The sequence below is a fragment of the Mauremys reevesii genome, linkage group 9, assembly GCF_016161935.1.
Source record: "Mauremys reevesii isolate NIE-2019 linkage group 9, ASM1616193v1, whole genome shotgun sequence".
Lineage (NCBI taxonomy): Eukaryota > Metazoa > Chordata > Testudines > Geoemydidae > Mauremys > Mauremys reevesii.
The window spans coordinates 92,283,901-92,300,994 of NC_052631.1; the positions used below are offsets into that span (position 1 = coordinate 92,283,901).

Consider the following 17,094-nt stretch of genomic DNA (forward strand, 5'->3'; position numbering starts at 1 on the left):
AAGATACAAAGCCCGTAGAGCCCAGGTATAAACAAAAAGAGTCCTACATGCATATATTCTTATCTAAGCTTAAGCTCTCTATCCATGGGTCCAGCTTATTCCCCATCTCTAAGTCAGGAAAAACTTCTTGCCTGCTTGCAGCTGGCTCCCTCTGTCTCTGAGTGAGTCTTCCTAGCCTGATAGCTTTTTCACTGACAATACCCTGGGGAGCCTCCCTTCCTTTTCTGCAGCCTAGCCTGTATATAGGGCTTTAGTGTCTACCTTTTGATCTTAAGCTCAGCCCTAGCTTGGATGATGCCAGCTAGGTAGCTTCTTCCCCCCACTGATGTCCCAGCCATTGTTATCTTAACTCTAATAAAGTTGTATACCTAAGGCTGCCTTATCTGTGTCTTTTTGTTTTATCTTTCCTGCTCTGTTTAAAACAACCTCTCTTTACAGCCTGCTTCAGTTCAACTCTATGCATTCAGGCAGGCCGCTATACAAAACTGAATGGTGAATCCAAGTCACACTTAATATTCATAAGGATAATGCAGATAGCTTCCAGTATGCCAGGCACACTCTCAATAGAATTTCTTTTTTTGCAAGCCAAGCTGATAAAATTAGGTAGGAAGATGAGATTACTAATTCATGTGTCCTTGCCTCTTCAGGTCATAGCAGTGGAGAAGGCTGATCCAGCTAACAAAGGAGTCAGCATTAGTACGAAAGGAAAAAGAGCTTTTCGTTTCACTGAGGTTAAGGATTTTGAACACCTGGTAGCAAAGCTCAGGATCAGAAGTGGAACAACTTCAAGTCCACATCACACTGCAAGTACAGAGGTAACAGCACAGCTAACTCTAATGCTTTATTAACTATTTATGGAAAGGGTGCTGAAGTGAACACTTTGTCCATTCTTGCAAGGAGGCTAACTTGTATAATTTAAAGTAGTACTATATGTCACCAATTAAAAGACATAGATTTAAATGAGACGTGGGCCTGAATCAAAATCCCAGATTGGAGTGTCTCCAGACTTCAAAGGATTTGAAATCTGAATTTTGCAAACACACCACATACTGAGATCTGAAAAGGTGGATCAGCTGAAGTGTTTCTTTGGGACCCTCACTGCTTTAGCTGGCAGGAATTCTGGGACTTTCTGAGAAAGGGCAGTGCATAGCAATGGGGCAATCTGATGTTGAGCAAGACTTCATTCCGTGCCTCATCTACTATAGGGTTTGTGCTGAATGCGTAACAAAGGGGAAGTTATAAGCATGTGTCATAGCTTATTAGCCCAAAGCAAAAGAGTGAATGAAAACCCTATCGTTCAGACTGCTGTAGTGCTTCAGGGAAGTAATGCTTGGCATACATCAGGACTAAACAAAAATGTGAGCTGGGTGCTTCTCTGTGCACACAGACTGTTCACACATACTAACAAATGTGCTTTCACTGGTGACTTTGCATTCATAGGGGAAGGGGAGGAGGAAAGAGAGAATTTTTCCACCTGGGAAGGTTTTCTGGTTTGAGATCAGACTTATTAAGATTGGTGAGCAATAAATAAATAAACCTGATAGATTTCCTGTTTCTGAGTCCAACAGGACCGAGCTGTGTTATATGTAGTTAAACAGAAATCCCATCACAGGGAATTTGAAGTATTCCTTCCCAGACCTATCACAGCTGCTTTTTCAGAAGACCAAATGAACAGTAAGGATGGTACTGTGTTTAGGAGATTAGCCTGCAACTTGAGATCCCACATTTAATTTCCTATTCTTCCACTTGCGCAAGTCACTTAGGGCTTGTCTACACTACCGCGCGGGGTTGATCCGAGATACGCAACTTCAGCTACGTGAATAGCGTAGCCAAAGTCGACATACTTGGATCTACTTACTGCAGTAAGTTGACAGCTGATGCTCTTCCGTCAACTCCGCTTGCGCGTCTCGTTCTGGTGGAGTACTAGAGTCGACAGGAGAGCGCTCAGCAGTCGATTTATCGTGTCTAGATTAGACGCGATAAATTGACCCCTCCCCCCACTGGATTGATTGATGGCAGACAGCGTAGACAAGCCCTTAGTGCCACAGTTCCCTATCTGTAAAATGGGGATAACAGCACTTCCCTATTTCCTGGGGTAGTTGTGAGTATAAATACATTACACATTATGAGGTGCTTAGATACTACGGTGAGAGGGACCATAGAAATACCTAAGATACATTTCCTTCAATGCAAACAGTCAGACTTTTTGGTTAAAATTTTTTTTTTAAAAATCCTTCATAATCTCTCCCATGAAGAGCCAAAAAATGCTACCTGGTGTAAAATCAACAGTGTAAAGTCAGTGGAACTGCCAAACTTAACCAGCTGGCTCATAATGTGAGGCTGCTATTAGATGTGGACAGGTCTGTGCAAGTAGTGTTGTGTATGGGGCTTTTCAGTTTCAAAATTTATCCCTCAGAACAGATATGTGGAACTGGCAATTTTTAATAGTGCTTCTGCATACTTTCCCTGTAGGCTTCTGCATTTAGGGCTTTGCTCTCATTGAAATTGATGGGACTTTTGTCTTCGACTTTCAGTAAGCTAACTCATAACACCCCTTGATCGGTAATCTTCTGCTTTGTCTGACCTCAAATAAAGAACATGGTCTGCTAGGCTTTAACTTGCCAAATCCTAGTTTTGGGGTGACATGACTTTCCGATAGGACAGTCCTACCTTGGCCTAACTGAATGTGTGTTGGAGAAGAATACAAATGAAACATGCTGGGTAATTCTGCTTGCTCTATCACTGAGAATATAGAGTCTCAAATGTAGATCCTGGCAAAGCTTTATACTTTTACCAATTAGAGACAACACCATTACTAATGTGAGTCCTCCTGCTGATGGGTACGCTTATGTGAGCATGGCAACCAGGATTTGGTACTTCAGCTGTTGAGGAGATTATGTACCATTTTTCATTTCCAACACACTTTTGGACATTAAGGATGGTTTCCTTCCCTTTCCGGAGGGGCTTGCTGCCAGATATTCCCCTGGACACAGGGACATGAGCTAGAGTTGAGTAGATAGTTGCTGTTATCCCAGTGGTTGCCTATAACTTTTGTTCTAAACCGAATATTCTGACAGTATGGTAGCTGGGTGGAGTTAAGAACTTTCCTCATAGTCCAGATGGGCCTCCCACTCTGCTGCACCCAGCTCTAGTAGTTTATAACATCGATAGTAGAAGAACAGAATCGGTTGGAATAACCTGTGAAATAGTATCCGTGAGCTTATGCGGCGCATGCGCTGGATCAGCACAGAAAAACTGTGTCATGAAAGGCTCATTCTCAAGGTTCCATTCTTGAGGGTTAGAAGTAACAAGGGGGAAAAAAGGGTTTAACTTGAAAAGAAATGCTCCCTAGCCAGGGGTGCAGCACAGTGCTGTGACATTTGGGTGCTGAGCTCTGCCTTCTCAAAAGCATTCACCTTTGGAGTGGCCACACACGCCCAGTTACATGCCTTTGTCTATATTACTTGACTAAGAATCAGTTTAAGTCTATTTTCCTTCTTAATTGTGCTTTTAGGGTGGAAAAAATAATTATCTCAGTATGCATACACAAGGGAACATGTTGAACGGCAAAGCTGTTGAACTCAGTACATTTTGGCATTTTACTTTGTTTTGCTTATAGGTTTCGAAGTAGAATATTTCTCACCCACTAGGCTCCAGACCTTGCTTCTGAAATCCTGTTAGTAGTATCCTGTGGTAGCAGAGCATACAGTGCATTTAACTGCCAGTACAGTACTTGGCAGTTTCTGTCCAGCTCCCATTTAAATCAATTGGAGTCTTTCTTTTCATTTCAGAGGAGTTGGATCAGGCCCTCATCTTTTTTGTGGCTCTCATTTTAATTAATGTTAATGTTTGAATAAATGTGGTTTTTTCAAGTGCTGCCGCTTAAATTTAAATAGGAAGCTGTACAGATCAGGACCACTTCATATCTTATTTGCTCTGTAAATTTCCAGGCAGATTTGTTAATGCTGTTTAAAGTTTAAATAACAACAATGCATCTGAAGGCTATTGTAATTTTGAAAGGTGCATAACAAGTGGTGCTTGAGGATGAAACCTCAACTGTTATCAGTGCAGTTTCTTGCAGGACTTTTTAAGCACCTCTGACAGCTGTTAATGCATTCTGCAGGTTGCCACTACTTCTGACTCTGACAATCTGGTGGATTATTATGAAGGACAGTTAATGGCAGGTCAGAAAGGCAGCAGCAAGACTGTTAGCACAGAAGCTCTAATGACCGTATTCCACCCTCAGGATGCTGATAATCTTGACTCTAAAATGGTAAGAAAGAAAACAACTTTCCACAACCTTCTGAATCCAACGAAAAAGGATTCAAGTAAAATTGAAACTTATTCCAGAGAAAGCAGCTGATTTCTTTTATGGCTTTGGCAATTTTATCTTCTCTGCCTACTCTGTATTTTACTCTACATTTCCACAGGGGCCTTATGTATTGCTGTATTCAATTTTCTGCTCATCTTGTTTAATAATGATATGCCTTATCTTCCCACAGCAAACTTCTTTCTGCTCCTCCACCCCCGCAGGGAGGAACTGTCTGTTTGTTATGTGACAGCGAGCAAGTACTTAATTTCACATTCATTTGAACTGTCAAGACTTAACCACTAGAAACGGTTTGGGAACAAGCAAAATTGTGATCCAAACATCAGCTCCATTTGCTTACCTCTTTTCAGTCTCCTGACTTCTTGGTAACAATATCATGATTTGGAGAAAATGTTTCTCACAGCCCAGAGCATATTATTTTGTTAAAGGTGAAACAAAGTGGGTTTGTGGGAAACCTACTCCCCTTTTTATTGTTAACTTCTTTTTAAAAAAATCATCTTGCTTTTCACATAAAAAATCCAGTTCTTGGAAACAGTGGAGCTCTATGGATGACTTGAGAACCAGCGGATTATGACATTGCAGGAGACGAGGCTAAAACTTTAACAGTTGAGAGGGGAAGGGGTTTTTAGTCACTGTTTAAAACTGTTTTTTTGTATTTTCACCTATAAAACCAGAATGTCTAATACAGGGAGAAAGGATGTCTTTGTTAAAGATGCAACATCCCTGCTTCCTCAGTTAGGGCTGATTTGAATGCCCATTGAACCCAGTGGAAGTTCTTCCATTGGCTTCAGTGGCTATTGGATCAGGCCTTTACTCGGGGAGAGACCTCACAAAGCAGGGAAGATGACACATGGCATTTCTGATATTTAAAAGAAAAAAAACTTTGGGGGATATGAGAACCCAAACTCTTCAGTTCCCATTTCTTTTCCCTTTTGCATATAATTTTTAAGTGCTTTAAAAGGATAAATTCTCAGTGCTGCTTATACAAAATGCAGCATCAGTGCAAACACTTTCCCCAGACCGTGGAAAGAGCTCATGTAGTGGGTTACCTACTCATTAATCTCTCTGCCCCTAAGATTGCAGAGTTCGTAATACACTACAAATGAACTTAATAAATCTTGTGCTTTTCAAAGGGCCCTATCCAGCACTCGTTACTTACTCCATCACTTCAGTTCTGCCTGAGTAAGGAACTGAAACTGCCAACTCCTGCTCATGCAAGTAGGCTTTACTCATGCGGTAGTGAGGTTCAACTGGATTTCAGGAGAAATATATCCTTGTGTTTTGACAGAAAGTAGCCAATGTATGAAATTGTTCGCCAGTTGCGTGGCAGATAAATACTTTAATCCAATCTGTACTTTATATGAAGCTAAAAATTTTCAGCCATCAGGTCAGCTACTCAAACTAGCCCAGACTTCCACCTGCTTTATATTTTCTTGTTATTAATTAATCTTTAGTACTGTTTATTTGGAACTGTTATATAGAACAGTTCAGTACTGAAGAACACTGTTTATAAATAAATAAACCTCAGGACAGGAAAGATCAAGAAAGTGCAACATGATAAAGATGTTGGTGCCTCAGTTGTACCTCTGGCATGCTTTCCAGCTCCCATTCCCAACGCTGTTCCAGATCTGTCAAACTAGGATAACACAACAAAGGGCGATAAATGTTAAATCAGAACATCCTGTTTTGCCTGCCAGGTTTGTAGAACATATTGCTTTATCTATGTAAGACCTAAGTTTGATTATTATTATGGTAAATAAGGAACAATTTGTGGTATGTTGAAAGCAAATGATTTAAACAAATAGGCCATGATTTAGCGATATAAGTAAGCAAGAGCCTACTCTTGCAGGAATTCTGCGCCTAAAAATTCTATGTACAATATTTTAAAACTCTGCATATTTGATTTGTCAAAATAACACAATATAATCACTCCAGTTTCAATTACTTGGGTAATTTATTTTAAAATACCTGTCAAAAGTATGTCGACAATGCAGACCAAAAAAAAAAAAAAGAAAAAGATTCCCTAAGGAGTAGAGAGTTAAAGAAACCCCTCCAATAACCCAGTTCCAGTTGGGGGATATTGGAGAGTGCTGTGTGGGGACCCCCAGAGCCCAAACACCTGCACCCTTCTTTCCCTAGAGCCCAGCCATGGGGCACCCCGGGCCAGACACCTGTACCTCACTCCGCCCAGAGCCTTTACCTCCCCCCCCAGCTTCTGTACTGTCCCTCCAGGGGATGCAGTGCAGCCCTGCCCTTCCTCGCCCTTGACAGAGTGGGGTCTCCCAGGCCCTCTCCCATAGTTGGGCAGATGAGGATTAAGCTGGGCAGCCAGAGCATGCAGAGCCTACATCCCCACCAGGCTAGGTGTAGAGTACAGCAGCCACCTACTGGCGGCTGGCAGCTCTGCTGCCCCAGTTCCACACTGGAAACATGAAATTCTGCGGAGAACATGAATTCTGTGCAAATTCTGCATTGCACAGAATTCCCCAGGAGTAAAGTGTCTAACTTCAATCACATGAGTAGCCTCACTGACTTCATTGAGACTACTTTGCAGCATCAGGGCCTCAATACACCTTCCACAATTTGTTCAAGCCTTTGAACTAGCTTCATTATACAAACAAAAGATTAAGACTGGAGGCAACTGATCCCTCGTGATCAATCTGGATCCTACTTCTGCTTCCTCGTTCCTTTCTTCCTCCCCATTTTTATTGTTCCGATTCCTTCTGTTACTCGATCATTCTCTCGTCTGATTTCCTGTTTTCCTCATCCTGTCCCTACCCCAAAAGATAAATCTCATTCCACCAAATTGCTCCACTGAGAAGAATTTCTTATTTTTCAACGAGATCTAATAAAAAAAAATAGTGTGAGGTGTTCTAAAATTAGCCCAAGTTACAATGACTTTTTATGTAGAGAGACATGCGTGAGAAATGGAAAACTGCAGTAGAATTCCAGAAGGAGCTATACTGAGCATCTAACTTTTAAACACGGAGATCACTGCTTTGTGTTTAAATATTACATTCTCTCATCACCCCTATGGGCTGATGTGAAAACATACTGGTGGTAGACGTTACTCTTCCTGCAGGCTTCTTCATAGCAGAGCCTAGCTAATGCTGTGACCTTTTTGCCCCCCAGCAAACTTTCCTGGCCCTCTATTCACTCTCTTTTTACTGTCAGTCTCTTCACACAGTGCAGACTTTCCCAGGGGCAAATCTTTCGGCTTGATCTTGCTCTCGTCTGAGTCAATGGAAAACTTCCCCTTGATTTGAATGGTGAAGGATCAAGCACCAAGCAGGTTGTTGGCATAGTAATGTCAAATGGGAAGATGTGGGCCCATGGTCACCTAGTCAGTGTTTGTACTGGGTGTGGCCTTTAAAAGGGACATTCTAGCTTCCTACGTTATTACATTGCAAATATGAGAAATGTTGCAGGAGGTATCCTAATGAGGTGAATAGGTCACCCACCGCATCAAGCTATGACTGCCCAAACAGGGTGTGTGTTACATACTCTTGTGAACACTTTTATTTACAGAAATACTAAACAGAATGATTTATATCTAGAAGGATTATTTTAAAATGAAAAATACCTTTGATATAATTTATCATGTTTCTTAATTAGCCCTGCTATTTAATCCTTTGGATTCTGATCCTCTGCTACACATTTCTGCTGTTCTTGTCCATCAGTTTCTGTTGAAATCAACAAAGTCTTACCCTTAGGACATTCCTGGTACATGAAGCAAAACAGATGGTGCTTTCTACCAAAATCTACCTGAAACATTCAACAGCAGCCAGTGCTTAATTACTTTATAACCATAGCCTTTAAGATTCTGCTTGTTCTTAGCTGTTTTATACTGACAGCTTTGACTTAGCTGCTTCCGTCAGGACAGAAAATGAATAGACTATAGGAGAACTTGGATCTTTTTACAAAATAAAGTAATTTAAACAGCTGCTTTAATGGGCTAAAATTAATTTTAAAAGGGGCTAAGGGAGTACGCAGTAGGTTAACAAACTAGACTTGTGCCTCTGGAGACCAAGTACAGAGTCTCACAGGTTTGTTGGTCTCATTCTAGTCCCTTGCGAACATCACAGAACCATAATTTAGTCCATTCTGAAGTCCAGCAGTGGAATGGCAGTGGTGGACTAGGTGCTGTGTTGACAATGCTTTTTGGAGCATTTGGGAGAACTTTGTGGGCAGGCTTTCCCAGCACCTGTCTGCACCGTCATACCCACTGGTTAGCTGTGTTGCTCCTTTGCATTGTTAATCCTTTCTGGAACGGTACCACTTCCTATACCTTTGAGAATTATGTAGACTTCATTGATAGTGTCAAAGATGAAGAAACAGGCTGGGCTGTCTGCATATTGATTTTATAAACTTTTTGCAATATCAGACAATATAGACCAAATATTTTAAGGGAGTGTAAAAGTCTACATAAGTTACTCTGTATTCAGTAGGTCAGATTCTGTTTCCATTTACACCAGTGTAAATCCAGAGTAACACCACTGATATCAGTTCTGTCACTCTCAATTTATACTGGTAATACTGAGAGCAAAATTTCACCGTATACTTCTTAATGTGTGAGCAGACTTTTTCATTATGCTTAATGAGCTTTTTGTTTTTGTTTTGATAGTTGAAAGAAAAAATGAAAGAGCAGTCCTGGAATATCCTCTTTGTAGAATGTGGACGTGGCGTTAGCATGTTTCGGACAAAGAAGACTCGAGATCTAGTTTTAAGAGGGATCCCAGAGACCTTACGAGGAGAGCTCTGGCTGCTCTTCTCAGGTATTGAATAGTAATTAACATGAAATAGTTTTATGCAGTTGTACTACAGAAATATTCTAGTCAGCGATCAAACACACTGCTTCATAAACTGCTGTTCTCTGCCAGAAGTAGATAAGGATCTTGCTTTTATGCAAGCAATTAAAACCAAACCAAATCTGCAGTCTTTACAGTTGGCAGTCAGAGCTGCTGACTCCAACTGCTTTTAAAATTGTAGAGGTAAAAATGTTTGTTTGTTTCCTTGGTGATAGGGGACATGCTGTATCCTTAAAGTTCAAGGGGCAGTTAGGTTGGAAAAGCCACTCTGTGTATGTGTGTACTGCAACTGGGATCCTGGGTGGACAGATTCTCTCTAGCATGGCTCCAGATAGCGTACTAAAAATAGCAGTGTGGACGTTCCGGCTTGGTCTGGAGCTTGGGTTCTGATGCCTATAGGGTGGGGTAGGTTTGAGCCCGAGCTTCTGCCCCAAGCCGGAATGTCCACATTGCTATTTTTAGTGCACTAGCTTGAGTATGGCTAGTATGAGTCTGTCTACCCGGGCTGGGACACTCGCTCCCAAATACAGTGTAGACGTACTCTTTAAGACCATGTCCTCACGTAGCAGGAAAAACATATTTGCTAAACCGGTTTTAAATCTTTTGTCAGGGATGGCAGCTTTACAAACTAATAGAGTTTCTGTAGCAGAGAATTTGCCCCATCTTTGCAACTGTTTTCTAGACTAGGCCCCTTGAACCAAAGTACAGAGCTTAGAAACATCATGTGCTTCACTTGCAGTGTTTCTAAAGATGCACATAATCTCTTGTGAAAGTTACAACGGTACTTTTATGGCCTTCATCCCAGTGGTGTAATATTTGTATTGGAATGCTTCACAAACTAATTACTTTATCCTAGCAACACACTTACGAAATAGGGAAGTATTATAATCTGTATTGTACAGATGGGGAACTGAGCGAGTAAGTCACTGATTTTTTAGAAGCTCTGAGGTCCTGCAGCTCCCATTGACTTCAGCACATGAGACACTCACCCAAATGACTTGCTCAAGGTTGCATAAGAAGTTTGTGGCAGAGCCAGGAATTGAGTACAGGTCTGTCTGACCTTCCATCCAGTGCCTTGACCACAAGACTATTTACCGTATTTTCCGGCGTATAAGACGACTGGGCATATAAGACAACCCCCTAATTTTCCAGTTAAAATATAGGTTTTGGCCTATACTCGCCGTATAAGACTACCCCCCCTTCCGAGGCTGAAGGACCCACCACCGAAGACCCGGTAGGGAACCGCCCAGTGAGTACACCCCCCACCCACGTCCTGCCCACCCTCAGAAACCACAACCCATAACCCCCCCTGCCCTGCTCCTTGTCCCCTGACCACTCCTTCCCAAGACCCCCAACCCTAACTCCCCCCCCAGGACCCCACCCCCTGCCAAACTTGCCCCGCTCCCTGTCCCCTGACTGCCCCGACTCCATCTACCACCATCCCAACAGACCCCAGGAACTCCCACGCGGCGCCTGCCCAACCCCCCCTTCCCCATCCCGTCTGCCCCCCCAGAACCTCTGCCAGTACAAAGTAGCTGGAAAGCTATCCTTATGAGGGTCAAGCTGGGGAATCCATGGGTGGCATATAGGTAAGAGAGTCATTGTCAGGATTAGAGGAGGCAGAAAGGTGTTTTAAAGACACTCTTGTCTTCCTTCGTCCTACTTCAGTTGTATTGGATTAAGTCCATGAATTTGGGAGGCATGTTTTACCATCAGACTACATGCAGAACTTCCACTGCTGTGAATTGAGTGCTGTGTGCTCAGATCAAGAGTACTGCATGTCCCTATGGAATTTGTACTAAAGTACTGGCTTAATCCAACCCCTCCTCCCCCGCCCCAGTCCCGGCCCTGGCCCTGGCCTCTTACCCCTGCCGGGGGCCAGGGTCGGTGCCGCAGCCGTGGGGCCCGACTCCCCGGGCCGACACCGGACCGGTGCCGCAGCCGTGGGGCCCGACTCCCCGGGCCGACACCAGACCGGTGCCGCAGCCGCGGGCCCGGCTCCCCGGGCCAACACCGGACCGGCGCCGCAGGTAAGCTGTGCCGTCCCGCCCCCTCCCCCACCCCCACCCCCACCCCCACACGCCCGGCTTACCTGCCCACTCCTTTTTTCAGGCTTCCCGCGAACATTTGATTCGCGGGAAGCCGGGGAAGGGGAGGAGAAGGAGGGCGGAGCGTTCATGGGAGCGGTGTCATCTATTAAGCCTGCTCGGATTGGCTGAGTCAGAGAGGCAGGCTATTACAACCTTTGCCAATCCGAGCAGGCTTTGTATGCATTAATCGCATACACCAGTGAGACCCCTCCCAGGATTGGCTCAGCCGAAGCTGTTTATACCCGGCGTATAAGACGACCCCCGATTTTTGGGTTTTTTTTTTAAGTTTAAAAAGTCGTCTTATAGGCCGGAAAATACGGTACCCCAATATCAAAAGTGATTTTGCAACTCTTCTAGAGGTTCAGTTTATGACAACGATTTTAAAAGTAATTTATCTAGCATGTTTTAGCTCATGCTGAGTAGTTCTGAATGAAAGAGATTTGTAGTTGCTAACTGTTGTTGAAGTATCTATCTGTACATTTATTCTTCACTCATCAGCTTTGTATCTGAGCACCTATGGTATGTGATGGCATGAAAATCTTAGAATGATCCAAATGTGAAGTACTTTTTGAAAATGCGTCTCTCGTAAAAGGCTTGGTCAGTCCACTACCAACTTTGCAGGGAAGGAAAACATTGACTCTACCAGAAAACATTTGTAAAATTACAGATGGAATCGGGGCTTTTTTGTGGAAATCAAGAGAGAACTTAGGGTCAAAATCTGATTTATAATAGAAAATAACCTACCACCATATTTACCTTGACCCTAGTTTTCTACTTTGCTACTCCTGTAATTCCAGTGTAACCCTACTGATTTAAAAAGTGTTATTCTGATATAATACTGGAGTAATGTCCTGGGGAATTGGTCCCCAAGGCTCCATCATAAGCCATATAACTTCAATAAATACTAAAAGCTATTAGATATATTGCAAAGATGTAGATAATCCACTCTTTCTGTCTTCTAATGCTGTGCAATAAAACATATTGGCAGGTGCCGTTAATGACATGGCTACAAACCCCGGTTATTACACTGAACTGGTGGAAAAGTCCCTAGGAACATGCACTTTGGCTACTGATGAAATTGAACGAGATTTGCGTCGCTCCCTACCTGAGCATCCAGCCTTTCAGAGCGACACTGGTATTTCTGCACTCAGGAGAGTTCTTACAGCCTATGCGTACAGGAATCCCAAGATTGGATACTGTCAGGTAGAATACTCTTGAGATCATGTGTATGGGTCTTCTAAACATCAGTAACACTAATATTTAATACCAGTATAGCGATACCACACTTCATAAACTCGTCACATAAATCCCTGGGGTTTCTTGCTTCAGTGGTTTACTTGTGGTATAAATTTCAAAATATTATACAACATTGACTTTTATATAGGGTTTGTCACCAAGTTCTGCCCGTGCCTGTGATATGATTTTATCTGCTGTAAATCTTGGATTTATGCTAGGTTGACGTTATAAATCTACCTTGTGTAGCTTAAATGTTATATCAGGCATTTTAACTGTGTTGCAGCATAGGTCTGGTACAGGGTATAGTTGCAGCTTACCCCAACTGAGCTGTAAAATGATGCAATGTAAACTATGCTTTAAAAATGCATATAATTATAACATGCAGCAAACCTGAAATATACTGCATGCTCTTACTGTCTTTCCTTGCCAACACCTCTTGCCTTGATTGAATGTTGTAGGCAATGAATATTTTGACATCCGTGCTGCTACTTTACGCTAAAGAAGAAGAAGCTTTCTGGCTATTGGTTGCTGTGTGTGAAAGAATGCTACCCGATTATTTCAATCGTCGAATCATTGGTAATGTTTCTGTCTTCTAGCAGTTTTTAAAAAATAAACGTAACAATCACATCTTGAAACAGAAGTGAAGAACTAGCTAAAGTTTGCATGTGTGGAAAAATGCTGGATTTAGTTCACTGCTGTAGTTTAGAAAGAAGCGTTGAAAATAAACAGGAATATTCCTGTTTGTGCAGGAATTAATGTAGCTTTTTATTCCTGAGCTATTGCTGTAGAGAGAAACTATTCAGGAAATATTATAACTTGTACCATATTACCGTTTTCCTGGATTTGTATTCTTGTCCCTGATTCTGCTGGCCAATGTTTCGCATTTTTTTTTTTAAGGTTTTCTCTCCCCTGTAGCAAACAAGGGACATTGACTACATAGGAGGAGCAATGGAGCTGACTATGTACTATCAAAAGCAATAACATACTACTTGGTGTGCAGTTATGCTAGATACCCACACGTTGTCTTGATGGCTCCTAACATACTTGGGTCAAGCAGGTGATTGGTATAGCCGCACACCCAGATCTGCTCATGTTATGCTTTATGTCATACCATGGCAGCAGCTTGACCTGTTTTATAACCAAAGTATGGTTGTGTGTGAGCCTGATTCCTGGAAATGTCTGCTGCTTTATTTCCTACATTAAGATCTGGGTGGCTGTTTCGTTGTCCTCCTGCAGGGGCCTTGGTGGATCAGGCAGTGTTTGAGGAACTCATCAGGGATCACCTGTCTCAGCTGACGGACCACATGACAGACATGACGTTCTTCTCGTCCGTCTCTCTCTCCTGGTTTCTTACCCTCTTTATCAGCGTGCTGCCCATTGAAAGTGCAGTCAGTGTGGTAGACTGTTTCTTCTACGATGGGATAAAGGCAATCTTGCAGCTGGGTCTGGCGGTACTGGACTACAACATGGACAAGCTGCTGACCTGTAAGGATGATGCAGAGGCAGTGACTGTTCTAAACAGGTATCGGTGTATTCATCATTCCTATATGCAACTTGGAAAGATATGAACTTACAGGTAGATTTGCCGCTGAGAAATCATTAGGCCTGGAATTTCAAAGGAGCCGAGGGAGTTAAGTCTTCAGCTCACACTAAAATCCAATGGGATGTGTATGCTCAACTCCATTAGGCTCCTTTGAAAATCTCAGCCTTAGTTGTTACCTCTTCTTCTAAAACCACAAGCACTTTGTACTGTTTAAAATGGATACAAAACCTACACTCGAGCATTTATAACCCCCTACCCACCTGCCTTTGCACAACCATCAAGCTAGTAACCGAAGCACAGTTTTACAGCTTATATTTATTGTAGCTTACATATAAAGAACGGGTTGGAGTTTGATTTTTAACTCATAAGATCAGTGTGAAATCCCTTCTTCCTCAGTACCCATACACAGTTCAACTGGAACCAAACTCTGCTGTTATGCTGATTTAACAGTCATTTAAAGATAAACAACAAAAATTGTAAACTTGTTTTTAACTGCTTCTTCTAAAATTTTGCCTAGCTGTAACATGTCTTTTTTTCCACATTTTATCCAGCCTGCAGCAGTTCAATACATTTTAAAGGGGCTCATGGTAATTTGCTTCTCAGCAGCAAATAGGAAATGACTGCTCTGTGGAGCTGTTTCTCTGTAGATTATGGTTACTCTTGTCCATGAATGTTTATTGAGGATATGTGTAAATTATGAATGCGTGCAGATCAGGACGCAATTTAGCAGAGGCCTGTGGGTCAAATAAGACTGACTAGGGTCCCCATTCACCATAATCTTAGTCTTCCTTTCCCGCATATATAACCCAGTCTTTGCTTGCCCCCAGACAGATGTTCTCTTTTTAGTGCTCCCTCTCTAGCCACTCTTTTCTTCCCCAGCTTATTAGACTCAGAGATGTTGTCGATTTCACTTTGCTTTGGCAGTAGGCTTTCACTAACATTATGTCTGTGTCACTTTTGTGCAGATTTTTCGACAGCGTCACTAACAAGGACAGTCCGTTGCCTCAGGCTGTGCAGCAGGCTTCAAACCTGAACGATACAAAGAGTTACCACCCAAAAGTGGACATAACCGACCTGATCAGAGAGTCAAACGAAGTGTGCATTCTTTTGTGTATTATGTTTTGTGTCATGTATTTGCATTTTCTCGTTTGCCCTTTTTAAAAATTGTTTTGCATCAGCTGAAGTAGTTACAGAATCATAGAAGGTAGAGAAACAGCAGACCACTCAGATCACTAGTCCATCCCCTCTGCTAGTCCCCTGAGCTTTGTCCAATCTCATTTCCTAGGCTATGGTACTTTTTTATTGTACCTGAAATGTACTGGGCTGGCAGTCCTGGGGAGTGGAGTCCTCTAGGCACATGGCAGGCAAAGCAGTCAGTTGGGCTAGCATCCCCCAAGTCAACCCATTATTCGTGTCAAATGGCAAATTGGCAGAGGCAGAAACTTCAATCACAAATACAAGACTCTGACCTCTGCAGATTGCAAGAGGTGGTGGAAATTGACATTCTAATCTCAGCTGCCAATTTAAGGAGTTACTTATGCCCCATATTTTGGAACAGCAGTGAAATAGACATTGGTGGGGAGGAAATACCCAAGTCAGAATTGACCATGATTTGCTATTTAGGTTTTTACCACTTCTCCCCCCTCCCTGTATGAGGTTAGGTTTCTTCAACTTCTGCTGGTCTGTGGCTCTCTGGTCTGGTAAGGAAATTGACTTAGCTTCTGTTTTTTCTTCTTGCTAGCACGGATTTTGTATGAGGCATTTCCTTCCTTGGGATGATTTGGAACTAGGCTGTAATGTCTGCTTTGAAGCACTTTTTGGTTTCAATTTCTGCTGAGCCCATCTAGGATGAAAGGCTATACCAGAGAAAAGAGTAATCCACATTTCTCTCTTTCCCTGTTTCTTTCCATGGATATGAGATACCCTGTCCGACTTCAGTTCTGGTTATTGTGCCAGTGAAAGGCCTAGAGCAGTGCCTCTCAAACTTTTGTACTGGTGATCCCTTTCGCATAGCAAGCCTCTGAGTGTGAACCCCCCCTCTTATAAAGTAAAAACACTTTTTTATATATTTAACACCATTATAAATGCTGGAGGCAAAGCGGAGTTTGGGGTGGAGGTTGACCGCTCGCGTTCCCCCATGTAATCATCTCGCGACCCCCTGAGGTGCCCCGACCCCCAGTTTGAGAACCCCTGGCCTAGAGCATATTATTTCAATGAGGGCATTGGAGAACAAGGTGGAGTGTTTTTTGTGCTGAAGATCAGTTTCTGAAGAAATGCACTAGCTTGGCCGTGAAGCTAGCTGCTCGTGGTATAATTTTTGGAGAAGACTAGAATAAAATTCAGAGTGTTTTGATTCCAGATAGGAATAGAGGCATGGGTTTGTGGTCTGAGCACAGAACTAGGAGCTGGGCTTCTACTTGTAATTCTGACTCTTGACGTAATCGTATAATGTATCTGTGCTTCAGTTTTCCCTCCCTGAGAAATGGAGATATCGGTCTAGTTTCTACTTTCTCAAGTGAGCAAAGGTAACATTTATTAATGTTTGTAAAGCATTTCGAGATCTTGGAAGGACAGCAAATTGTTACAGGCCTGACTGCCTGTCTTGTTTGTGGAGTGCAGCGCCCTAGAAGTCAGTGGGAATACTCGCTGGGTAAAAGATCACCAGGAGAGCTAGGTGCAGTGGCTTTGACAAAATGAAATTTCATCAAAATATGCTGCTTCACAAAAAATGTTTCAATGAAGTTTTTGCCAAGAAGGATCACAGAGAGAGACTGAGGCTCGCTATAGTCTAGTGGTTAGGGTACTAGCCTGGGATGTAGGAGACCGGGAGACCCAGGTTTCCACTCCCTGCTTTACTTCATTCAGAGATGAGTTTTGTATTCCAGATCACTTCCAATCCAGCAGAATAAGGACTTGAACTGGAGTCTCCCACATCTTGGTCTAATGTCCTAACCACCAGGCTGTAGAGTGTGAGGGTCTCCTTTCCCACGCTCCTGATGAAAGAGCCTATTTCAACACAATATTGTTTCCACAGAAGGTTGTGGTTTTGTTCCAAAGTGGAACGAACACACATTTCGAAACCTTGAA

The 17,094-nt window shown here is 42.7% G+C and overlaps 1 protein-coding gene across 4 annotated transcripts in view; it reads left to right on the forward strand.

The window, feature by feature from the left end:
• TBC1D8B (TBC1 domain family member 8B) overlaps positions 1-17,094 on the forward strand; it is a 65,401-nt gene that overhangs the window by 33,208 nt on the left and 15,099 nt on the right. For all 4 annotated transcript variants that reach the window (XM_039488477.1, XM_039488474.1, XM_039488475.1 and 1 more), the window contains exons 7-13: positions 648-815; positions 4,124-4,273; positions 8,955-9,105; positions 12,217-12,431; positions 12,923-13,040; positions 13,701-13,986; positions 14,973-15,102. In XM_039488477.1, coding sequence (XP_039344411.1) covers positions 648-815; positions 4,124-4,273; positions 8,955-9,105; positions 12,217-12,431; positions 12,923-13,040; positions 13,701-13,986; positions 14,973-15,102 — 1,218 coding nt within the window. The remainder of the gene's footprint in view (positions 1-647; positions 816-4,123; positions 4,274-8,954; positions 9,106-12,216; positions 12,432-12,922; positions 13,041-13,700; positions 13,987-14,972; positions 15,103-17,094) is intronic.